The 26,180-nt window shown below is 39.9% G+C and overlaps 1 protein-coding gene across 1 annotated transcript in view; it reads left to right on the top strand.

Annotated features, from left to right (window-relative positions):
• The window catches only part of COL4A4 (collagen type IV alpha 4 chain), a gene marked incomplete at its 5' end in the record, with an annotated part of 142,599 nt that overhangs the window by 49,097 nt on the left and 67,322 nt on the right, over positions 1-26,180 (top strand). Inside the window, 7 exons of the mRNA XM_054258166.2 lie at positions 392-496; positions 4,860-5,024; positions 8,232-8,321; positions 9,282-9,445; positions 16,318-16,390; positions 17,974-18,080; positions 20,482-20,665. Of these exons, the coding sequence (XP_054114141.2) occupies positions 392-496; positions 4,860-5,024; positions 8,232-8,321; positions 9,282-9,445; positions 16,318-16,390; positions 17,974-18,080; positions 20,482-20,665 (888 nt within the window). The remainder of the gene's footprint in view (positions 1-391; positions 497-4,859; positions 5,025-8,231; positions 8,322-9,281; positions 9,446-16,317; positions 16,391-17,973; positions 18,081-20,481; positions 20,666-26,180) is intronic.

The raw sequence follows: 26,180 nt of genomic DNA, 5'->3' as shown, positions 1-26,180 counted from the left end.
GTACACGCTTGTAATCCCAACTACCTGGGAGGCTGAAGCATGAGAATCTCTTAAACCTGGAAGGTAGAGGTTGCAGTGACCTGAGATTATGTATTCTAGCCTAGGCAAAATAACAAAAACAAAAGGATTTGACTAACACCTATCACTATGCTGCAGCCAAAAAGAGGACCCTAAAGCAATGACAAAGCGCTCCACTCAAAGTTCATGTGTCTGAGGAAGAGGCACAGCCAAAGGGATTGAAATTTAAGATGTTTCATTTTAAATGTGATGAGAAACTACAAAAAAGAGTCTCCTAATTATACTTTACTGAGTCTCACAAAAAGTAATTGTTGTCTGAGTTTTAAAATGCACGTATCACTTGTTTATTCACATGTGCCATTATCTTTGGCAGGTCCCCCAGGGGACCCAGGGTTCCCTGGCCGCTATGGAGAAACAGGGGATGTTGGACTACTTGGTCCCCCAGGTCTCTCGGGTAGACCAGGGGAAGCCTGTGCAGGTATGGATCCCCTGATGCCCTGGCTTTTACAGGTCAGATTTCCTGCGTCATCATCGGCACCAGTGGCTTTCAACTGTAGCTGATACTGAAATCACCTTAGGAGTGTGTAAAATAATACCGATGCCTGTACACACCACAGACCAAGAATGTTGGACTCTTGGGAGACAGGCCTGGGCATCTGCTACTGTAGAAGTGCTCCTGTATTTGTAATATATAGCCAGGGTTAAAAACCACTGAACTCAAGCCAATTAGTCACTTACATGGGAGGAATACAGGTTTCTCAGCTGCACCCCAGAGCTATTCAACTGATATCACAGAGGTGTTATAAGGCATATGTATGTATAACAACAGGCCTCTCACAAAACCATCACATGCAGATAAGGCTTGGAAGCCACTGCTAGGGTTAGTGTTTCCCCGCCCTTCTGGAAGCCTTTCCCTTGACATCTACTTGTAAAATTTAGTTCATTCACCTAATCCTTCACTTAAATCTCCTGCATGAAAAGTGGAAGTAAAAATTATGATTAAAAAAACTTTCATTCATAATTACCTTAAAAAACTCTTCTCCCCTTCCCTCAAAATAAAAACAAAAATAAGAAAATGATGGGTCACATTGGCATTTGGTACAAAGCCTGGGAAAGAGTCCTGTTGGCATAAGGACTTTGAGCTCCTTCAGGTGCCACACTGGTTAATATTCTTAGTAAGATGAGGAATTGAAGCTTAGAGGGTGTTTTCAGTCTGTAAACCCAGGAGAACTGATTAAACCTGTGAGGAGAAAAGTCTAGAATGATCGTAGTTTTACTCAGCCTGTCTCTCTTGTTATATTTACTGAGAAGTGAGAAATTTCCTGAGATATTTAACTCAGGAATACTACTACAAAACTCTCATTTAATCTTCCATGAATCTAGCTTTCACTTTGCAGAATCTGATGACCACAAAGGTGGAAAAGCTTTATCTAGTCCATTTGATCTTTAGATAGCACAGCCTTAGCTTAACTGACCCAAGAGTACATAAATCACATACAGTGTTCTGTTGGTCAGAAAGCACTGAACTCTGGTCTTAGATTTCTCCATTCAGGCTTGTTTATAGTAGAATCATGTCTCCAGCAGATTAAAATTAAAATCTAGTAGTAAGTAACAAGTGTCTCTAGTGGATTAAAACCCAGGAAACCTCTTAATTCACAAGCTTTTAAAGAATGAATTAACCTAATAGCTTTCAAATCTTGCCTATGACCCATAGTAAGAAATGCATTTGATTTTGCATTACATTTATATGCAAAACGTATACATTTACATTACACAAACATATGTATGTATCCAATGTACAAATGATTCAGACAAAAATACACAAAATGATACATTTTTGGTATGTGAAGCACTCTTCTGTTTATTTCTTTTATAATAAAAAAATGTAATGCTGTCACAACTTACGCTATTGATTTCATGCTCTGCAGTTGGGTAGTCAGTATTGCAATATGCCATACACTGTAGCCCGTTCTCCCTTTGGCAGATGGTTAAGCATTCTTGGCGATGGAACAAGGCAGCAGGCAGCACCCAGGTTCATCCAGTGACTGATTGTATTCAGTCCACATCAGGTCTTAGAAATGGCCTGAAGACAAGGTGGCAGCCAAATCCACAGGGGCCCATTTTCATTATGTTCTAAGTACAGGAGTGTGTCTAGTCTTAGTATACATACTTGTATATATAATTTGTAGATAATTGGTAATATCTATACTATTTGCTATGTATATAATATATATATAATATCTAATAGATAATTTGGTAATTATCTACCATATTTACCATGAGATAAGCACAGTTTCAGAGTCAGAAACTTGTAATCAAATCCCACCTTAGCACTTAGTGAAGGCCACATAGTATAGTGTGGCATAGTGAAATACTTACACATTTACACTATGAACTAGAAAAGTTCCAGTTTCTACTACTTGCAAGCTGTGTGATCTTGGACATGTACTAAACCTCTCTGTACCTCAGTTTTCCTATCTGTAAAACAAGGTCTTGGGGTTGAAAGAAATAATACATATACAGCCTTTAGTCTAGTATAAAGATTCAATATGTTGGCTATTATTACTATGGGTATTTAGCCTAAACTTTCTGTGCCCGATCTATAGGTCTAAAGTTTGCAGGGTTGTTCAAGGAGTGAGTATGTTTGTAAGTCTAGTGAAGCCCAGCACATATGGACACAATAATGACAGCCATTAATTTAATGAGCATGCTACATTACTGATTACTGACAGGGTTTCAATTATCTCTTGCTGAAAAAATTTCCTAAAACTGAGTGGTTTGAAACAATAGCAATCAGTACATTACCTTGCACTCTTTCTGCAGTTTTAAGAGTTCAGTAAGGACTGGGCCTGGCTAGACACCTGATTTCTCTTGTATAGTCTCAAGAGCCTCCATGGGTAGGCTGTGTACTGAGGTATCCTTGCAATATGGTGGCTTCATATTGCTTATATGGTAGCTCAGAACTCCAGTCTCAAGTGTTTTGGCTCACAAGGCTGAAGCTAAATGATCTCTTCTAATGGCCTCATTTGGAGGAAGGGAACATACCACCTTTTGATGGAGAAAGGTCAAAATTCTACCAGAGTGTGTGGGACAGAGCTCCTGTGGTGGCCATCTGTGAAAAATGCAGTCTTCCACAGAGAGGTTCTGGAGCCAGACACACTTAGGAAAAGGAAGCTGTGAGAGGTGGCCACTCTCACAAAGGCTTCCAGTTTTCTTTCTTTTTCTTTTTGCGATGGAGTTTTGCTCTTGTTGCCCAGGCTGGAGTGCAATGACATGATCTTGGCTCACTGCAACCTCCACCTCCCAGGTTCAAGCAATTCTCCTGCCTCAGCCTCCCTAGTAGCTGGGATTACAGGCATACACCACCATGTCCAGGTGATTTTTATATTTTTAGTAGAGATGGGATTTCACCATTTTGGCCCGGCTAATCTCAAACTCCTGACCTCAGGTAATCCGGCTGCCTCAGCCTCCCAAGTGCTGGGATTACAGGCATAAGCCACCGTGCCTGGTCAGCTTCTAGCTATCTTTAAGCCAAAGACAACAGCCAGGGGAGTAGGATGTCAAGGGGAAGCAGGATTTCCTGCTGTCGCATTATTCATTTTGACCTCATCTGAACACACTGAGCATTTGAACATTCACTGAGCATGTGCTCTTGCTGGATATTACCCTAAGCTTCTTACATGGATTATTTTATTTAATCCTCATAACAAGCCTCTGGAGGTATATACAGAATACGCAATAAGTTAAATAATCTGCTTAAGGTCCCCTGGGTAGAGAAGGAGAGGCAAGTTCAAATCTGGCACCTTCATCCCTCCCCACCAACCTGGGCTGCTGTGATAGGTACAATATTTTATGTTCTATGTAGATGATTATACGAGTCTATTTTTACCCATGAGGTATGCTAATATGTTTATTTAGATTATTTTTACCAAGTTATCAAGGTAGAAAGATTGAAAAAGTAATCATTTTAATTAAATTGAATATATTTCTTCTCCAATAACTCTAAAGAATGGAGAAAAGGTAAGGAAAATCCGATTCTCTAAACCCAGTTCTTTCCACTGTGTACTTATTTCAAGGACGGCAAGATAGTTTAATGGCTGGGATATTATCTTTATTTTTGAACGACTTTTTTTCTTTTAATGCAGTTTATTGAAATTATTATAACTCCTGCTTTGTGGCTAGTAATCTGCTCTGTGGAAAAGGAAACTTTATGCATCACTTATTTTTTTTCTACTCCTGAAAAAATGTTATCTGGAGCATTAAAGAAACAGCTTTATGGAGATATCGCTGACATAAAAATTGCTTATATTTAACGTATACAGCTTGATGTTCTGACATATGTATACATTGCAGAATGATCACCAAATTCCAGCTAATTAATATTATCTGTCACCTCTACATAGATATCATTTGTAGGGGGTGGGGAGAAGATTTATTTTAGGTCTAGCCCGTTAACAAATTTCAAATATATGATACGATATTGTTAGCTGTCATGTTCCTGCTGTATAGTAGATCTCTGGAACTTACTCATCTTACATGACTAAGACTTTGTACTCTTTAACCAATATCACTCCATTCCTCTCTTCTACCAGCCCCTGAGAACCACTATCCTACTCTCTGCTTTTATGAGTTTGGATATATTTGATTCCACATATGAGTAAGATTATGCAGTATTTCTTTCTGTGTCTGGTTTATTTCACTTAGCATAATGGCCTCCAGCTCCATCTCTTTTCCTTTAAAAAATTCTATAACCAAAGCAAGAATGTCCTGATCATGATTTCTTCTACAGGGACATTTACTCTGAGAGTATATGTAGTTTTCATTCTTGATTTATCTTGCAGGCATGACAGGACCCCCTGGGCCACAAGGATTTCCTGGTCTTCCTGGGATTCCAGGAGAAGCTGGTATTCCTGGGAGACCTGATTCTGCTCCAGGAAAACCAGGGAAGCCAGGATCACCTGGCCTGCCTGGAGCACCAGGCCTGCAGGGCCTCCCAGGATCAAGTGGTAAAGTAGTCCTTATTCGTATTCATTAGCATTTATGCTGCTTTTGATATTTGCAGTGTCATTCAGAAAGCGTAGTTTTTAAAATATTTTAAAAGTTATGTGCTGTTTCATGAGCTAAGTTGGTAGTCTTTTAAAAAAAATAAGCTGAAGTTGGACTATCACATAAAGTATGTGTAATCATTTGGTTACGAGTTTCAGTGTAAATGATAAAACTTTGTAAAATAATACAATTTTTATTTTTTACATGTAGTTTTAGTTTTCATCAGAGTTATATAAGAGCTTGGTCTGTAACTGCCTGATGGGTTCATCTTGCCCACTGCCCAGATAGAGCTGATTTGTCAAGACAGGTGAATTGCAATAGAGAAAGCATTTAGCATACATAGAGCTGGCTAAATGGAAGAATGGAGTTATTATTATTACTAAAATCAGCCTCTCTGAAAATTTGGAGGCTAAAGTGTTTTTTTAAAGATAGTTTGGCAGGCAGGGGTTGGCAGGCAGGGGGCTAGAGAATGAGTGTTGGTGCTTGGCTGGGGATGAAATCATGGGGGTGTGGAAAATGATCCTCATGTGCTGAAACCACTTCTGAGTGGGGGCCATGGGACCCTTGGATTATGAGTCTTGGGTCTAGGTGGGGCCATCCAGCCATCAGAAATGCAGAAGTCTGAAAAGACATCTCCAAAGGCCAATCTCTAGGTTTTATAATAGTGATATTATTTACAGGAGTAATTAATATGGGGAAATTGCAAATCTTGTGACCTCTGGAATAATAATGCTGGTAATCATTAAGTATGCCTAAATCTTAGTAGAATACAGGCCCCTCTTGTTTTATTTTGTTTACCTGGTGGTCTTCTATTAGAATTATGCAGACAGTTTAGTTTTGGGAAGGGCTGTAATTATTTAAACTATAACGAAATTCTTTCAAAGTTAGCCTGGCTCATGCTCAGAAATGGCCAAGGGCAGTTTAGAGGTTAAAGACAAGGTGAAGTTAGTTAGGTCATATCTCTTTCACTGTCACAATTTTCTCACTGTTAGAATTTTTGCAAGGGTGGTTTCAGGTTTAAGAGTCAAACTTTTCTACATGGTGTGGTATGGACAACTGAAATCCTGCACAACTCCTTCTCCTAATCCTTCCCCCTCAAGGGCAATCATTTCGTCACATGTGGCTGGATCTTTTGTCACTTGCCTCTATCCTGACATTCAATGTATTTGTGTTGCTATTTCTCATTTTTCCAATTCAGCATTATCTTTTGACTTTCCTCTATGGAAGATGAATTTAGCTTTCATTCACCCCCCACCCCCCACCCCACATGTGCACATTTTCTACTCCCATAAACTACAATACAATTATTGTCACAATTTTGGTTACATAAATATTCAGTTTATGCTGAATAGTTGGTTATATAAGGGTTATTCACCAGCTGAGCCTTATAATAATAGTATAAACTATTGCTTTTCCATAACATTTTGTCAATTGTCTTGTTTCCTTTGTCTGTTTGTTTGGTTTTCAATATACTTAAAATTTAACCTCAAACTGCCCAGAATTATGTAAATTTTATCATTATACACTCTAACTCATTAATTATTTTATTAGTATTATCTCTTGAATAAATCTCTCCCGCAGCTTTTTGAGTTGTTCAAATTAGGTCAGGTTTCATTTTTTTAAAATTTGTTGCCAGAATACTGTCTTGAGATCTTTCTTTACCAATATCCTGAGACTTTCTTTACTCCATCCTTTCTCTTTCTCTGGGGCCCTCTGTTTTCCATATATTTTTAATGCTCAAACTCCTGACCTCAGATGATCTGCCCACCTCGGCCTCCCAAAGTGCTGAGATGACAGGTGTGAGCCACTGTGCCTGGCCTTATATCCTTTTCTGAAAAAGTTTCTTCACATTTGATCTTAGCCAAAAGGCTGAGAAGAGATCAAGTGTTCTTTGAAAACATTGTCTCCTCCATTTTTTTTCCTCTTTTTTCTCTTTCTGGACTCTATTTATTTGTGAGGAAACCTGTTAACCTTTACTCTATTACTCTTCACCTGTTTATTTTTCTGTAATGGTTCCTGGGAGATTTTGTCAAGTCTACATTCCAGTCCTCCACCTGAATTTTTAAATTTCTGCTGTCATGAGCTATTTATCCATATCTATTTTAATTTCGAGAATTTTCAATTGCTGTTGTTTTCTTTTAATGTTTCCTTTTGTATCAGGCTGTTCATGTTTCAGTGATCCAATACCCTCCCTCATTTGCTGTTTTAACTATAAAATACATTAAAATAGCTTGCTGCAATGTGTGTCTCTTCCATTTTTTTTTGGTGGGGTAGTGGGGGATCTCTTGTCTTTTTCTGCTGCCATTTTCAGGGAGGGGATCTTTTAGTCTAACTGTTTTTGTGAACAAATTGTTCTGTTTTAGACCTCACTGTTGTTCTTCTTTCAGAGGTTTCTTCCTGAATTTTAGGAGACATTTCTGGGATAAATAAAGTTCTTTCTCAGCTTTTTAAACTTCTTGCATCAAATTCAGCTTTCTTTAGTTTTTTAAAGGATCTGCTAAGTTCTTTTATGTGTTGTTGTTTTTGATGTTCTTCTCCCTTTTTCCTTGTCCTGTGGGTTTATGCTTATTTATTTGTATTTATTTATTTATTTATTTTGAGATGGAGTCTCATTCTGTCACCCAGGCTGAAGTGCAGTAACACAATCTCAGCTCACTGCAACCTCTGCCTCCCAGGTTCAAGCTATTCTCCTGCTTCAGCCTCTCAAGTAGCTGGGATTACAGGCACACACTACCACAGCTGGCTAATTTTTACAATTTTAGTAGAGATGGGGTTACACCATGCTTTACATTTTCTTCACTAGCTAGGGATTGATAACTGAGGGAGGAATATCTTTGCCATACACTGACTCAATTTTTTTGTTTATTTGTTTGTTTTGTTTTGATGTCCATTGTCTTGTTTTGCAGTCCACTAATTTAGGGCTGTGATTAGGGTTGTCCTTATTAGTGGTTATGGTAGCAGAAGCATGCCATAACCACTGCATCATCTATATGTATGTATATTCTTATTTCAGACAGAAAGAATCCTAGGAAAGCAGGGGAGCAAAGAATGTGCCTGGGAAAGGAAACACATTGGGGAGGATATGAGTGCAAAAGTCACTTGTTCTGTAGAGGACAGTCAGAAAAATTACGTGATTCTTTCTGCCCACCTCTTTACTCCCTTCACAGTGACATACTGTAGTGTTGGGAACCCTGGACCACAAGGAATAAAAGGCAAAGTGGGTCCTCCAGGAGGAAGAGGCTCAAAAGGAGAAAAAGGCAAGTAGGAACCAAAGGTAGAATTTCTAGAAGACAACCACACATGGATGATTGGGGGCATTTCTGAGATGTGTGATGTGGCATTTCATTCAGATTTGTTACTCACCTCAGTCACCCACTAGAGTATTCCATTAAATGCGATGCAATTAAAAGTCACTGAAAAGTCAAAGCCTCGTACCTTAGAGTATAAAGGAAACATTTGCCTGCCAATAAATTTGCCTACAAATGGTGACGTTGCTTACAAGGTCCTCTTGATTTCTTGAGAGTGGCAGTGATAGGACAGTACTGATGTTTATGGATCCTGTATTTCCCAGACTCGTCAATTGCCTGTCTCTCTGTTTCTTCACTCTAAATTGTTTGGAGCCATTCTGGGCAAGTGAGTCAGGAGGGTGTGACCACATCAACACAAATGAGGAGTCTGACTACCTTAAAGACATTTGTTTAAGACAAAAAGTCTTGATAATTGGAAAATGCATTCTGGTGAATTATCAATTATAATATTCAATGCAATTAAAATCCTTCTTCATGTATTATTTTGTCTCCTTAATTGTTTCAGGTTTGTGTGCTCACCAATTAATGTTTTTAGTTTTTTTCAGGATGAACCAAAGAACAGGCTTTTAAACTTTTAAAAATAAAAAAGTTGTATTATTTTTAACATTTCTTCAGTAGAATTGGGTATCAGCTTTTCCCCTAGAATTTGCTGGGATAAATTTATTAAGGAACAAAACCCTCCATTTGTTAGAAATGGTATACCCACCCCACATCTCATGTCTAGGCACCCCACGCAGTACCCCATGCTACACCCAGCCCCCACAGCATGTACTCTCAGTTGTCTGCAATAAGAATTATGCATATCAGATTCTTTGTTCTTCATTTATGCTATTGGTTTTGTACAGTAAAGCCTTTATTGGGGATTTTATTCAGGAAATATAACAAATCTGCCATTGATCCTCTGTCTAGGAAATGAAGGACTCTGTGCCTGTGAGCCTGGTCCCATGGGCCCTCCTGGCTCTCCAGGACTTCCTGGGAGGCAGGGGAGTAAGGGAGACCTGGGGCTCCCTGGCTGGCTTGGAACAAAAGGTGACCCAGGACCTCCTGGTGCTGAAGGACCTCCAGGGCTACCAGTGAGTACCTCTTACCAGTCATCTTTCCAGTAAAGGAGACACTTTATTAGTCCATTTTCACCTACTATAAAGATACTATCTGAGACTAGGTAATTCATTAAGGAAAGAGGTTTAATTGACTCACAGTTCTGCATGGCTCGAGAAGCCTCAGGAAACTTACAATCGTGGTGGAAGGGGAAGCAGGCATGTCTTACATGGCAGCAGGTGACAGAGAGCATGAATGGGGAAGAGCCCATTATGAAACCATCAGATCTCATGAGAACTCACTCACTGTTATGAGAACAGCAGGAGGGAAACCCTCCCTATGATCCAGTCACCTCCTACCAGGTCCCTCCCTTGACTCATGGGGATCATGGGGATTACAATTCAAGACGAGACTTGGGTGAGGTCACAAAGCCCGACCATATCAAACATGTAGAGATGAAAATCAAGATGCCTCTTTCTAATTTACAATGTGATATCTGCTTTATGTTTTGAACCTGTAAACATTATATTAATGACTACAAAAACCACATATTTATTCATCCATCCATCATTTGGTTATTCAACTAATTAGTATGATTGAGTATCTACTATATTCTAGGCCTTGTTTCAGGTGCTGAGGATACAGCAGGGACCAGAGCCCAATCTCTGCCCTCCTAGAACTTCAGAGAGGACCCAGACCTTCTAATAGATCAGCAAGTAAATATTCAGTACATCAGGTGATGATAAAGGCCATCACCATCGAGTGTAGCTCGAGTGAAGAGAGAGAGGGGCAGAGCAGGAAATGAACTCAGAGAACTGGCTTGAGGTTAGGAGGGGTTGCAGAGCATGGGGCTTTACAGATGGGTCAGAGCTGAGCCTTTACTCTAGATGACATGGAACAGCCAGGGGAGAGTTTTAAGAAGACAGAGACAGTAGTTTCAAATGGATCGCTCACTCTGGTTGCTCTGTGGAGCGTAGACCATATGGACAGGGGACATTAGCTGGGAGATTAGCTGGGAGGCTGCAGTGTAATCCTGATGAGATATGACAACCAATTCCTTATTGTAGTGGTGCTGGGTGTGGTGGAAGGTGGTCAGATTCTGGATATATTTTGAAGGTAGAGCCAACAGATTGGCTATTAGATTGGACATAGGATATAAGGAAAAAAGAAGTAAAGGACAGAACCAAGGTTTTTTATTTGAGCCAGTGGAATGGCATAGGGTAAGGAAAGAAAGGAGTTCTATTTGAGACATTTCAAGTTCGAGGTACCTATTAGACAAGCAAGCAAGAAGTCAAGTAGGCAGTAGGATGGTATTCAACTTAAGGATTCAGATGAGAGGTTCAGACTGGGGATATAAATGCTGGTTTTGTCAGAGTTTACGTGATATTGATGAGATTGATCTAAAAATGGTTCTCATTTGGTGAAAGTTACAGATGACCCAGGTTGAGGCAAAGCCTCTCAGCTGTCTGATTGCTCAGAATAAAAGCACTGCCCAGTGGGGTACTCCTGTGGTGACTGGAGAGAGCCCTCTGTCCCCTCCTTATTAACCATGCTCAATTCTGGAATGGCCTGGAACTTGATCATCAAGCCCCAAAGGACTCTTTTCCATTTTCCTCAGAAAAATCTCATGAAAGTAAGGTTCCAACCTGAGGGCCTTAAGTGAAGGTAATGATTAAGGTGTCCCAGCAGTACCCTTGTCACATGTACAAAGCACACGGGCTACCTCTACTCAACAGGAAGCTGGGTCCTTAATCCATGTATGTGTGTGAGCATGGTTGCAATTGTTAAGTAATTTCCATTTTATTGTCTGCTTTTTAAATCCAACATGTTACCATAGTCATTTTTGTGTGTGTTGCTACTTAATCTTCTCAGTGAAGATTTCAATGGTCCTAAAATATTTTTGTGGCTTCCTGTTGAGTTGCTATTTAGGGCTAACATCTTTGAGTGTGGACTGCTTGTTTATTTAGGGTTATCATGGATAAGGTTTACTTACTTCAGTTGCTCTAGGGTAAGCCTTTGTAGACTGGCCACATTTCTACTGTCTGTTGTGTATATGATTCTGTCCATATGGCTTCTCTGCTTTAAATTTATCACTTTGTGGTCATAGTCAGGGGCCAGTGTCATACAGTGGGGTACTGGGGAAGGGAAGGGTAGAGAATGGAGCAGGAGGAGAAGGGAAGGGGAGGGGAGAGAAGGGAAGGGAAAGAAAGAAAGGAAGGAGAAAAGAAAAGAAAGGAAAGGAAGAAGGGAAGAACAGACAGAAGAGAGAGCATGAAAGGTAGTACCGATTATTGGGTGCTTTTGTTCTTGGGGGCTCCCCATCCTCCCTGCATCTCCTCTCTCATCTGCTGGTCTCTGGCCCTAGCAGCCACAGATTGGTAGAAAAGTAGGGCCGGGCGCGGTGGCTCACATCTGTAATCCCAGCACTTTGGGAGGCCGAGGTGGGTGGATCACGAGGTCAAGAGATTGAGACCATCCTGGTCAACATAGTGAAACCCCATCTCTACTAAAAATACAGAAAAAATTAGCTGGGCGTGGTGGTACATGCCTGTAATCCCAGCTACTCAGGAGGCTGAGGCAGGAGAATTGCCTGAACCCAGGAGGCGGAGGTTGAGGTGAGCCGAGATTGCGCCATTGCACTCCAGCCTGGGTAATAAGAGCAAACCTCTGTCTTAAAAAAGAAAGAAAAAAAGAAACAAAGAAAAGTAGGCTTAAATAAATTGTAATTGTTTCCATAATTGAACCAAGTCTTTGCATTCTTTGCCTTAGCCTGACAGTGCTCCCTAGGATGGGATTTCTTGCCAGAATACTATAGCGAGCACAAGGCACTAGGGCCTAGGAGCAAGTGGACCCAGCTTCAGTTCCCATCTCTGATATCTGGGAGCTCTGCAGTCTTCTGAGTCTTACTTGCAGCATTTATAAAACGAATACACCACCACCATCTTAGAAGCTTGTTGGTAAAGATTCGGTTGAGTCATGTGTTTCACACTGTCTAAGGTACATACCAGTGAATTAAAGTCTTGGAGACTGCAGAGTGAACCAATGGTTGCAAACTGTCACAGGTTGATAAAGTTCAGATGTGTGCCCCCTCCAAATCTCATGTTGAAATGTAATCCCCAGTGTTTGAGGTGGGGCCTGGGGGGAGGTGTTTGGGTCATGGAACACCTCGTGAATGGCTTAGCTCTATCCCTTTGGTGATGAGGGAGTTGTTGCCCAGTTAGTTCACAGGAGATCTGGTTGTTTAAAAGAGTCTGGGACCTTCTGCTTCCTTCTCTTGCTTGCTCTCTCACCATGTGATACACTGGCTTCCTGCTTCACCTTCTGCCATGATTGGAAGCTGAGCAGATGCTAGTGCCAGGCTTGTACAGCCTGCAGAACCATGAGCCTCTTTTCATTATAAATTACCCAGCCTCAGGTTTTTCTTTATAGCAACACAAAAATGGACTAACAAATAGGCTATTTCTGACCTGTTGGAATGTTTGGTTGTGTCCTCATGGTGTTTGTTTTTGAATTATTAGTGTGAGGTTTATGGCTTCTCCTGAGACATTAGAAGTTTATGAACACAATGTTATTGCCTTCCCACCTCTGCTGTGGCTGTGGGATGATTCCCTCTATGCCTACCCACCTGTTCCCTTTGGACTGGACAGGTGCTGCCCTGTGGGCATCTGAAGTTGATGTTTCTTGTCTAAACTGCGTATAGAACAATTTGGACATACCTGGCAGAGAGGTTTGTTGTTGTTGTTGTTGTTTTTTGAAGTGGAATTTCACTCTCGTCGTCCAGGCTGGAATGCAATGGCACAATCTCAGCTCACTGCAACTTCTGCCTCCGGGATTCAGGTGATTCTGTTGCCTCAGCCTCTTGAGTAGCTGTGACTACAGGCATGTGCCGCCATGTCCAGCTGATTTTGTATTTTTAGTAGAGACAGGGGTTTCACCTTTTTGGTCAGGCTGGTCTCAAACTCCTGACCTCGGGTGGTCCTCCCACCTCAGGCTCCCAAACTGCTGGGATTTCAGGCATGAGCCACCATGCCCAGCCTGGAGAGGAGTTTTTGTTGCTGTGAAAAGTAGCTCTCTATCTGAAGCTGCTGAGAACCTTTACCCCAGGAACCTCTTAGGCTACACATTTATTTCACTAGAGTCTAAGTGCCTGAAGGCAAGATTGTCTAGTTAAGTGCTGTATTCTCAGTACTCAGACTAATGCCTGGTTCTATGTAGTTTTCAAAATGGGTCCTTAATGTTTTCCGTAATTGTTTCTTTAATGAAATCCAATAACAGCATTGATAATTTTTTCCTTATTAGCTCATAATGTTTTCCCTATTAGCTCAAATAAGTCTATGATCTATGCTAGTACTTAAAATTCTACACCTACAGAGCATTAGAGCAATTCATCAAACATTCGAAGTCTCCAATGTGCTAAGTAATGAACTGCTCAGACTCCTGGGGTGGATTGATTCTTCCAAAGTACCAAAGTCTTATTTATTAAGCAGACCACGTTTTTTTCATTCTGGAAAGATGTTGGTGCAAATGCTATGCGAACAGTTTTCTGTCCTGATTCTTTATTCATCAGAAGGGCATTTTCTTTATCCATTTATTGGACAGAATACCATATGCCATACACTTTGGCCAAGCCCCATTGCTACTTATGACTAGCATATATAGTAAAAATAAGAATAAAACAAAACTCAACCTACATTAGTACTTTATGGTTTCTAATTCTTTCTAGTGTATTGTAAGAAATTTGTTCTATCCACCTTTTTGATGGTTCGCAGACATAGTTACAAACGGGGTGGTATACTAAAGCGATATCAGATGTATCAAGTTGTGTGGACATATTTTTTCTCTAGGAAAAAGGCTCCCAACCCTTCTGTCCATTTGAGTTTTTATGCCTGTTGTGTGAGTTTTTAGCTTCCTCTTCACCATTACTGCCTGATGATTGCTGATGCCAGTGTGCTTATCTCTACGGGTACTCTCCTCTCCTCTGTAGCTCACAGCTTATAAATAAGTAGGGCCAGTTAAAAAAAGATAGCTAAGCTTGTTTGAACACACTGTTAGACTGTGTGAAGATAAGACAAGATTAGGTGTGGTGGCTCACTCTTGTAATCTCAGTACTTTCAGAGGCAGCAGGATCCCTGAAGGCTAGGAGTTTGAGACCAGTCTGGGCGATAAAGCAAGACCCCATCTCTACACTCGAAAAAGTAAAAGCCAATTAGCCAGTGGTGGTGACATGCACCTGCTGTCCTAGCTACTCAAGAGGCTGAGGTAGGAGGATGGCTTGAGTTTAAGGCTGCAGTGAATTGTGATTGCACCACTGGGTTCCAGCCCAGGGGTTGAAGTGAAATCCTGTCTCAAAAAAAGAAAGAAAAAAGAAAACATGACAAGTTAGTGGCATCTGTAGGAGCAAAGCAGCTGGTCTGCTCAATCGTTTTTACCTTCCTCCAGTTTCTTGACTGTGGATTTTTTATAATTGTTATCACTAGGTAAGTAACCTTGGACTTCGTATGATGTTTCTATAATGATATTTGATGCTTGGACACCCTAATATACTGACAGTAGGTTCATGTGGTTACAGATATAGAGATAGAGACAGAGAGATAGATATAGATTTTTTTTTCTTTTTGATGCAGAGTCTTGCTCTGTCACCCAGGCTGGAGTACAGTGGCATGATCTCGGCTCACTGCAACCTCTGCCTCCCAAGTAGCTATGATTACAGGTGTGTGCCATGATGTGCAGATAATTATTGTATTTTTAGTAGGGATGGGTTTCAGCATGTTGGCCAGGCTAGTCTCAAACTCCTGGCCTCACGTGATCCACCCTCCTCGGCCTCTCAAAGTGCTAGGATTACAGATGTGAGCCACTGCGCCTAGTCAGGTTCCCATAATTTTGACATGGTTTGATATTCAATAAGATGTAACACTTAAAAAGAATCACTCAAATTGTTCAGTTTTCAAGCAATGTGGTTAAGAGATAATGAGCCTATCAGCCAAAATTAGCTATTTACCTGCTATACAGAAGAAATATATTAACTACAGCCAAGATTCTTATTTCCTCTTCTGCTCATCAACTTTCCTTAGTAGCACATCACTTCCATGAATTTTGCACCCCAAATTTATTCTTAAACCTCTACCTTCAGCTTCAGTGACAGCTCTTGTGGTTATCCCACTCTCTTCCTTCCTCTCCATTACAAAGCCCACGATAATTAAACATTTTTAATTATAAATTTTAATTTGAAGGCTGGGCATGGTGGCTCATGCCTGTAATCCCAGCACTTTGGGAGGCCAAGGCGGGTGGATCAGCAGTGAGGTCAGGAGTTGGAGACCAGCCTGGCCAACATAGCGAAACCCCGTCTCTACTAAAAATCAAAAATTAGTGGTGGCACATGCCTGTAGTACAAAGCTACTTGGGAGGCTGAGGCAGGAGACTTGCTTGAACCCGGGAGGCAAAGTTTGCAGTGAGCTGAAATTGTGCCATTGCACTCCAGCCTGGGCAAAAAGAGTAAAACTCCATCTCAAAAAAAAAATACAATTGAGGTAGTTGACTCACAAGAGGTTGCACAGTCATAAAGTTCCCATGTATGCTTCCCCCAGCTTCCCCAGTGATACATAAACATAACCATATTTGCATAACCACAGTACACTGTCAAACCCAGGAAACTGTCATTAATTTATTCCTCTTAACTCTGGTACAGATCATATTAAGATTTCACCAGCTTTTACACTTTACATGCAGTTCAAGAGGCTCAGTTTTGCAAGGCAGGACTACCTTGGAAGGCAGGGAAGGGGATGAGACCAAGAATGCCAAGCTAGAATCTTTAACGAGATTTAGAAAGAAGAGAGAGATTCAGTATGTACAGATGTAACTGTTGACCCATCACAATTAGTCTAATTTGTTGCTCTTATTTTTCACCAAGGGAAAGCCTGGTGCCTCTGGTCGACCTGGCAACAAAGGGGCAAAGGGTGACATGGTCGTATCAAGAGTTAAAGGTAAGCATAATCAATCGCTTAACTCCCTGCCATTTTATGAATGATGTATGGACCCTCCTCTTGCAGTAATTTCCCCTGTGACCACAGATCAATTCTATACAATTTAGGATGGTTGAAGTTACTTAAAAAAATACTTCCTGCCCTTCATAGGGTTGTATGATATGGAGCCAAATCCCCTGTCTCTTATTTGAAAACGTAAATATTCCTTTAGTCACACATTCACATGTTCATTATATTGAACTTGGGTTTGAATCAAGCCCTCTTTTGGCTTGGCTGGTGCTTATTTACTGCATTATAGTATTCTGTATTAGTCAATAATATTTTAGTTGTAAGTGAAAGAAGCCCAGCTTGAAATAGGTTTTATTTTTCAAGTAATTTATTGACCTCAACAAAATGTGAAAGATTAAAAGGTAAGATTTTTTATTAGCAAGGATTCTCCAGGGACAGAACTAATAGGATATACGTATATATGAAAAGGAGTTTATTAAGGAGAATTGCTCATATGATGGCCAGGTGAAATCCCACTATAGGCTGTCTGCAAGCTGAGGAGCGTAGAGCCAGAAGTGGCTCAGCCCAAAAAGTAGTGGCTTTCCTACTTTTAAGTCCAAAAGCCTCAAAACTAGGGAAGCCAAGAGTGCAGCCCTTAGTCTGTGGCTGAAGGCCCGAGAGCCCTGGCAAACCACTGGTGTAAGTTTAAGAGTCCAAAGACTGAAGAACCTGGAGACTGATGTCCAAGGGCAGGAAGCATCCGGCGTGGGAGAAAGATGAAAGCCATTAGACTCAGCAAGCCAGCCTGTCCCACTTTCTTCCACCTGCTTTGTTCCAGCGGTGCTGGCAGCTAATTTTATGGTGTGTACCCACATTGGGAGTGGGTCTTCCTGTCCTAATCCACTGACTCAAATGTTAATCTCCTTTGGCAACACATTCACAGACACACCCAGGAACACTTTACCAGCCATGTAGGCATCCCACATTCCAATCGAGTTGACACTTAATATTAGCCATCACAGGTTTGCATTGGGACAACCAGATCCAGGCTTCAGTGGCATCAAGAGGCTGTCCCTGCATCTTTCATCTCACATTGCACCATCTATATTTTCTCCCATCAGACTGATTTTCATATCCCCAGGCAGTTCCAAGTTCTTACATCTAGAGATGGAGGGAGTTCCACTTTGTCAGCTCCAAATAGAAGAATAATTGCAGAAAGGATTGATTAGCTTAAGGCAAGTGCCCCGTCACGAACCATTCCCCCTTCCCCATGATCAGGGATAGAGTGTTGTGTTTAGCTTCACACAGGTAGGGAAGATTCTGTAATTGGCACCTTTGCATACCAGCTCCTTGTTGGGATGGGAAAAGGAGCATTTCCCAGGTAAAGAGATTCAATGGTTCTAGCAATTGCCATTCTTCTCTCTGGCTTTGGCATGTTTTAAGTGACTTGGGCAATTGAGATACTCAGAAAACTATACCAACCCAGAGTCAAAGTCACTTTCTTTTCTTTTCATTTCGTTTCTTTTCTTTCGTCCTCTCTATCCTACTTTACTCCTGCTGTTAAGAGCTTGAATATGTTTTGGCCTCTATTCCAGGGGACAAAGGAGAAAGAGGTCCTGATGGGCCCCCAGGATTTCCAGGGCAGCTGGGATTACATGGTCAGGATGGACGTGCTGGAGAAAAAGGGGATCCAGGACCCCCAGTATGTATAATTCTTCTCTTGTTGGAATTTAACTTTCTTATATGGTCATACAAGCAACTATTTCCCCTTTCTCTGTGAGCCAAGCTGAAATTCAGGAAAATATCAACATGCCACAAATTAGAATCACCTTTGGCACCCTGACACCAAAAGATGATTGTTATAAATGGTATTGGAAATGGTATAAAATCCTCACTGGCAGTTCAGTCCTAGCAAGACTTTCGTCCTTGATCTTTGTATTATTCTCGTGGTGTTTACTTTCTCCTGAGAAAGAAACTTGTATCTTAGAAGGCTCCCACTGATTTTAGGTGTATTCAGTCAACTCTGTCGGGTAGAGGATGGAGCTCGGGTCCTGATGCTTAGCATCCGTTCTGTTTCCCAGAGAAGATGCACATGGGGAAAGTAGTGAGCATGAAAGGGTGAACTCATGCAAATCCACAGAGTCAAGGCATTGGCTGATGGAAAAATCTCACTGATAAAGGATACTGCTGCATTTTTCAAACGTGCTTTTGGTGGACATCATGTGTAGGTAATTAAAGACATAAGAAAATGAGATGATCCAATGCTTAGAAACTTAAAATATCTTAAATATATGCAGTAGTTTTGAATGCTTACAATGTCATATAAACCAGGCCAGATGTTTTCCTCATAACAGCAATCTTCTGTAAAGCAATACCTTTTCAATTTTACGGTAAGAAAATGGAGGCTTAGCATCTGATACTCAAGTAGGCAAAATAGAAGTGGAAACTTGCCTGTCTTTTCAAAGTGCGTGCTATTTCCACCAAACTGTGCTGCCTGCCATATATGATGGGAAGCCATTGAGAGTGCTGCCATAGGGAAAGACCATGTCCTGATTCTACAGGAACCCCTTCAGACAGAATACAAACGACTAAGAGAGAGAAGCCTGGAAATTGGCTTAGACGGTGTTTATAGCTTGCTGACCTTTCTCCTGGTTACAAGTATGCGAATGATCTCTGCTTTAGGCTTGGTAATCTCTGCTTTTTTAATTCTTCCCCTTAAGGAACTACTTAGAAATCATTGTCCCTGAGTGGACATTGTCATAATGTACTCATCTAATTGATGAGTGTTCTATATAGATCAAACTGGTAGAGGAATTTCTACAATGTCCACTGAGGTCTTCCCAGATTCATGAAAACAATCCAGATCCATGACTACTGTAGACCGCATTTGAGACCATGCCATTTAGAAGGATAAAAGGTCCCTCAAAATACCAGCAGGACAGTATCAGATATTCCTTGCATTTGAAAGTCATTGCAGCTGTTCAATTAGTTGGGGTGCAAGAAGGGATGAGACCCACATATGGCAGACACGAAGGGAGCCCTGACTTGAAAGCTTCCTTCCCCATGGGAGCTGTTATCCACTGCACAGCTTTTGAGGACCCCACCAGGGACTACCAGTGAGGGAATCCCTGATGCAGGCTCCCCAGAGTTCTTCCAGATAGATGCAAATTTTGCAACTGGGGATTGATTTTGCTAAAAGCAACACTGCCTAGGAATGTAGTTGACAATCTAATTTTTATCAGAGGAACAGAATTAGACAGTTAACCAAAAGTCAAATTCTCACACAGGAGGGAGAAGGACTTGTTAGGCTTTTACCCAAATGGGTGGGGGATGATGGAGTCTATCTATGTATCTTCTCAAGAGAATGCAGGAAAACAATTTCAAATACACAAGAATGTATTCAATTTGTAATCTCACCACCTCCCTTGATCTACTTATTTCTATATTTTATGACATATGATATTAGAGAGTGGTTTGACATAAAATCTCTTATTCTGTGTTTAAGGCATATCACGCACATTGTTTCTAGTATTTGAGGCATAACACAAATGTTCATATCATATATATGTATATAAAGATGTAAAATTTGTTTTTTGGCCAGACATAATGGCTGACACCTTTGGGAGGCCAAGGAGGGTGGATCACTTGAGGTCAGGAGTGCGAGACCAGACTGGCCAACATGGTGAAACCCAGTCTCTACAAAAAATACAAAAATTAGCCAGGCGAGGTGGCAGCTGCCTGTAATCCCAGCTGCTCAGGAGGCTGAGGCAGGAGAATTGCTTTAACTCAGGAGGCAGAGACTGCAGTGAGCAGAGATAGCACCACTGCACTCCAGCCTGGGTGACAGAGAGACATTCCATCTCTCTCTCTCTCTCTCAATATATATATATAGATAGATATTCATATGTATATTTATATAATATACATTAAATATATATTTAAAATAAGAAGTATCTAAGTTAATTATTTTAAAATTACATTTGCTACAGAGTAACTGTCTCCTGAAATTATGGACTTTCGCATGTGTTTCTATAACCTATAATGACTGCTTTGAGTTCATGGACTTTCAATGGTTGGTGATTGACTCATGACAACATTCCCAGGGCGATCATGAAGATGCGACCCCAGGTGGTAAAGGATTTCCTGGACCTCTGGGACCTCCGGGCAAAGCAGGACCTGTGGGGCCCCCAGGTCTGGGATTTCCTGGTCCACCAGGAGAGCGAGGCCACCCAGGAGTTCCAGGCCGCCCAGGTGTGAGGGGCCCTGATGGCTTGAAGGGTCAGAAAGGTAATTTTTAAAAAAATTATTTATTTCAATAGCTCTGGGGTACAAGTGTTTTTTTTTTTCTTACATGGAAGAATTATATAGTGGTAAATTCTGAGATTTTAGTGTACCCATCATCTGAGAAGCATACATTTTACTTAATGTGTAGTTTTCTTTATCCCTAGACCCTTCTCCACCCTCTCACTTTTTCTCTTTTCAGTATTCAAGTGTTTTTCTTTTTCCTTTTTTAAATTTTATTTTACTTTAAGTTCTGAGATACATATGCAAAACGTGTGGGTTTGTTACATAGGTATATATGTGCCATGGTGATTTGCTGCACCTATCAACCCATTATCTAGGTTTTAAGCCCTGCATGCATTAGGTATTTGTCCTAATGCTCTCCCTCCCCTTTTCCCCAGCCCCTGACAGACCCCAGTGTGTGATGTTCCCCTCTCTGTATTCGTATGTTCTCATTGTTCAACTCCTACTTTTGAGTGACAACATGCGATGTTTGGTTTTATGTCCCTGTGTGAGTTTGCTGAAAATGATGGCTTCCAGCTTCATTCACATCCCTGCAAGTGACATAAATTCCTTCTCTTTTATGGCTGCATAGTATTCCATGGTGTATATGTGCCACATTTTCTTTATCCAGTCTATCACTGATGGGCATTTGGGTTGATTCCAAGTCTTTGCTATTGTAAACAGTTCTGCAATAAACATATGTGTGCATGTGTCTTTATAGTAGAATAAGTTATAATCCTTTGGGTATATACCCAGTAATAGGGTTGTGGGGTCGAATGGTATTTCTGATTTTAGATCCTTGAGGAATCACCACACTGTCTCCCACAATGGTTGAACTAATGTACACTCCCACCAACAGCATTAAAACATTCCCATTTCTCCACATCCTCTTCAGCATCTGTTGTTTCCTGACTTTTTAATGATCACCATTCTAACTGGCGTGAGATGGTTTTTCATTATGGTTTTGAGTTGCATTTCTCTAATGACCAGTGATGATGAGCTTTTTTCCATGTTTGTTGGCCATGTAAATGTCTTCTTTTGAGAATTGTCTGTTCATATCCTTCACACACTTTTTGATGGGGTTGGTTATTTTCTTGTAAATTTATTAAGTTCCTTAAAGATTCTGGATATTAGCCCTTTGTCAGATGGGTAGATGGCAAAATTTTTTTCCCATTCTTTAGATTGCCTGTTCATTCTGATGACAGTTTCTTTTCCTGTGCAGAAGCTCTTTAATTTGATTAGACCCTATTTGTCAATTTTGGCTTCTGTTGCAATTGCTTTTGGTGTTTTCATCATAAAGTCTTTGCCCCTGCCTATGTCCTGAATGGTATTGCCTAGGTTTTCTTTCAGGATTTTTATGGTTTTGGGTTTTACATTTAAGTCCTTAATCTATCTTGAGTTAATTTTTGTATAAGGTGTAAGGAAGGGGTCCAGTTTCTGTTTTCCATATATGAATAGCCAGTTTCCCCAGCACCATTAATTAAATAGGGCATCTTTTTGCCATTGCTTGTTTTTGTCAGGTTTGTCAAAGATCGAATGGTTGTAGATGTGTGGTGTTATTTCTGAGGTCTCTGTTCTGTTCCATTGATCTGTACATCTGTTTTGGTATCAGTACCATGCTGTTTTGGTTACTGTAGCCTTGTAGTATAGTTTGAAGTGAGGTAGTATGATGCCTCCAGCTTTGTTCTTTTTTGCTTAGGGTTATCTTAGCTATACATGCTCGCTCTTTGGTTCCATAGGAAATTTAAAGTAGTTTTTTCCAATTCTGTAAAGAAAGTCAATGGTAGCTTGATAGGGATAGTATTGAATCTATAAATTACTTTGGGCAGTATGGCCCTTTTCACAGTATTAGATTCTTCCTATCCATGAGCATAGAATATTTTTGCACTGTATGTGTCCTCTCTTATTTCCTTGAGCAGTGGTTTGTAGTTCTCCTTGAAGAGGTCCTTCACATCCCTTGTAAGTTGTATTCTTAGGTATTTTATTCTCTTTGTAGCCATTGTGAACTGATTGTTTATTGTTGGTGTATAGAAATGCTTGTGATTTTTGCACATTTTATTTTGTATCCTGAGACTTTGCTGAAGTTGCATGTTAGCTTAAGGAGTCTTTGGTCTGAGATGATAAGACTTTCTAAATATACAATCACGACATCTGCAAACAGAGACAATCTGACTTCCTCTCTTCCTATTTGAATATCCTCTATTTCTTTCTCTTGCCTGATTGCCCTGGCCAGAACTTCTAATACTATGATGAATAGGAGTGGTGAGAGAGGGGATACTTGTCTTGTGCTGGTTTTCAGAGGGAATGCTTCCAGCTTTTTCCCATTCAGTATGATACTGGCTATGGGTTTGTCATAAATAGCTTTTATTATTTTGAGATATGTTCCATTATTACCTAGTTTATTGAGAGTTTTTAGCAGAAAGGAATGTTGAATTTTATCAAAGACCAGTTCTGCCTCTGTTAAAGTAATCATGGTTTTTGTCATTGCTTCTGTTTATGTGATGGATTATGTTTATTGGTTTGCATATATTGAACCAGCCTTGCATCCCTGGGATGAAGCCAACTTGATTGTGGTGGATAAGCTTTTTGATGTGCTGCTGGATTCGGTTTGCCAGTGTATTATCAAGGATTTTCACATTGAAGTTCATCAGGGACATTGGCTTGAAATTTTTTTTATGTTGTGTCTCTGCCAGGTTTTGGTATCAGGATGATGCTGACCTCATAAAATGAGTTGGGAAGGAGTTCTTTTTCTATTGTTTAGAATAGTTTCAGAAGTAATGATACCAGCTCCCCTTTGTACCTCTGGTAGACTTCGGCTGTGAATCCATCTGGTCCTGGACTTATTTTGCTTGGTAGCCTATTAATTATTGTCTCAATTTTAGAATTTGATATTTGTCTATTCAGGGATTTGATGTCTTCCTGGTTTAGTCTTGGGACACCCTCCTCCTACTGGGTCTCTGCAGACCATTATATCAGTCTTATGCCTTTGCATACTCCTCACTTAACTCCCACTTGTAAGTGAGAACATACAGTTTTTGGTTTTCTACTCCTGTGTTACTTCACTTAGAATTATGACCTCCAGCTCCATCTAAGTTGCTGCAAAAGCCATTATTTTGTTCCTTTTAATGGTTGAATAGTATTCCATGAGTTTTGTATACCACATTTGTTTTCTACTCATTAGTCAATGAGCACTTAGATTGGTGCCACATTTTTGCAGTTGTAAATTGTGCTGCTATAAACATACGTGTGTAAGTGTCTTTTTCATATAATGACTTCTCTTCCTTTGGGAAGATACCCAGTAGTGGGATTGCTGGGTCGAATGGTGGGTCTACTTTTAGCTCTTTAGGGAATTGCTATACTTACTTTCTACAGAGGTTGTACTAATTTACATTCCCATCAGCATTGTATAAGTGTTTCCTTTTCTCCACATCCATGCCAACATCTGTTGTTTTTTGCCTTTATATAATGGCCATTTTTGCAGGAGTAAGGTGGTATCTCATTGCAGTTTTAATTTGCATTTCCCTAATGATTAGTGATGTTGAGCATTTTTTCATGTTTGTTGGCTGTTTGCATATCTTCCTTTGAGAAATGTCTATTAATGTCCTTTCCCCCATTATTAATGGGACTATTGCTTTTTTCTTGGGGGTTTGAGTTCTTTTTAGATTCCAGATACTGGTCCTTTGTTGGATGCATAGTTTGCAAATAGTTTCTCCCATTCTGTGGGTTTCTTTTTATTCAATTTATTTATTTTACTGTGCAGAAGCCTCTTAGTTTAATTGGGTCCCATTTATTTATTTAGTTTTTCTTTCATTTGCTTTTGGGGTCTCATTCATGAATTCTTTGCCTAGGCCAATGTTTGCAAGAGTTTTTCTGATGTTGTCTTCTAGAATTTTTATAGTTTCAGATCTTATATTTAAGTCTTTGATCCATCTTGAGTTGATTTTTGTATAGAGATAGGAATCCAGTTTTATTCTTTTAATACATGTAGCTTGCCAGTTTTCCTACCACCGTTAATTAAATAGGGTGTCCATCCCCCAGTGTATTGTTTTTGTATGCTTTGTTGAAGATCAGTTAGCTGTATGTATTTGGCTTTGTTTCTGGATTCTCTATGCTATTCCATTGGTTTGTGTGCCTACTTTTACACTAGTACTGTGCTATTTTGGTAACTGTAGCCTTGTAGTATAATTTGAAGTTCAGTAATGTGATGTCTCCAAATTTGTTCTTTTTGCTGTAATTTTTCTAATTGCTTTGTCTATTCAGGCTCTTTTTGGTTCAATATGAATTTTAGGATTGTTTTTCCTAATTCTATGAAAAATGATCATATTTTGATAAGAATTACATTGAATCTGTAGATTACTTTTGGCAGTATGGTCATTTTCACAATATTGATTATCCCAATTCATGAACATTGGATGTGTTTCCATTTGTTTGTGTCATCTATGATTTCTTTCAACAGTGTTTTGTAGTTCTTCTTTTTGAGCACTTTCACCTCCTTGGTTAAGTATATTATTAGGTATTTTATTTTATTTTTTGCAGCTGTTTTAAAAGAAATTGAGTTCTTGATTTGATTCTCAACTTGATTGTTGGTGTATGCCAGTTCTACTGATTTGTGTACAATAACCTGAGACTTTACTGAATTGGTTTACCAAATCTAAGAGTCTTTTTGAAGAGTCCTTAGGATTTTGTAGGTGTACAATCATATTATCTGCAAACAGTGATAGTTTGACTTCTTTTTTTTCAATTTTGATGCTGTTTATTTATTTCTCTTGCCTAATTGCTCTGGCTAGTACTTTTAGAACTATGTTGAATAGGAGTGGTGAAAGTGGGCATCTTTGTCTTGTCCCTGTTCTCAGGGTGAATGCTTTCAACTTTTTCCCATTCAGCATGATGTTATCTGTGGGTTTGTCATATATAGTTTTTATTATTTTGAGGTAGGTCCCTTCTATGCCTAGTTTGTTGTGAGTTTTTGTAGTAAAGGGATGTTAGATTTTGTCAAATGCTTTTTCTGCATCTATTGAGATAATCATATGGTTTTTGTTTTTAATTATGTTTATGTGATGGATCCCATTCATTAACTTGCATATGTTAAAGCATTCCTGCATCCCTGGGATGAAACCCATTTGCTTATGATGAATTATCCTTCTGATATGCTGTTCAATTCATTTAGCTAGTATTTTGTTGAAGATTTTTGCATCTATGTTTATCAAGGAAATTGGTCTGTTGTGTGTGTGTGTGTGTGTTTGTGTGTGTGTGTTCTTTTCCTGTTTTTGGTATCAAGGTGATACTAGCCTCATAGAATGATTTAGGGAGGATGCCTTCTTTATCAATCTTTTGGAATAGTTTCAGTAGGATTTGTACCAATTCTTTTCTTTGAATGTGTAGGTAGAATTCAGCTATAAATCCATTTGATCCTGGGGTATCTTTGTTGGAAATTTAAAAATTACTGATTCAGTCTCACTACTTGTTATTGATTAGTTTGAGGTTTCTATTTCTTCCTGATTTAATCCAGTAGGGTTGT

Source organism: Callithrix jacchus, chromosome 6 (genome assembly GCF_049354715.1).
Source record: "Callithrix jacchus isolate 240 chromosome 6, calJac240_pri, whole genome shotgun sequence".
Classification (NCBI taxonomy): Eukaryota; Metazoa; Chordata; class Mammalia; order Primates; family Cebidae; genus Callithrix; species Callithrix jacchus.
The sequence above is the reverse complement of the archived record's forward strand: the minus strand, read 5'-3'. Positions and strand labels throughout refer to the sequence as shown.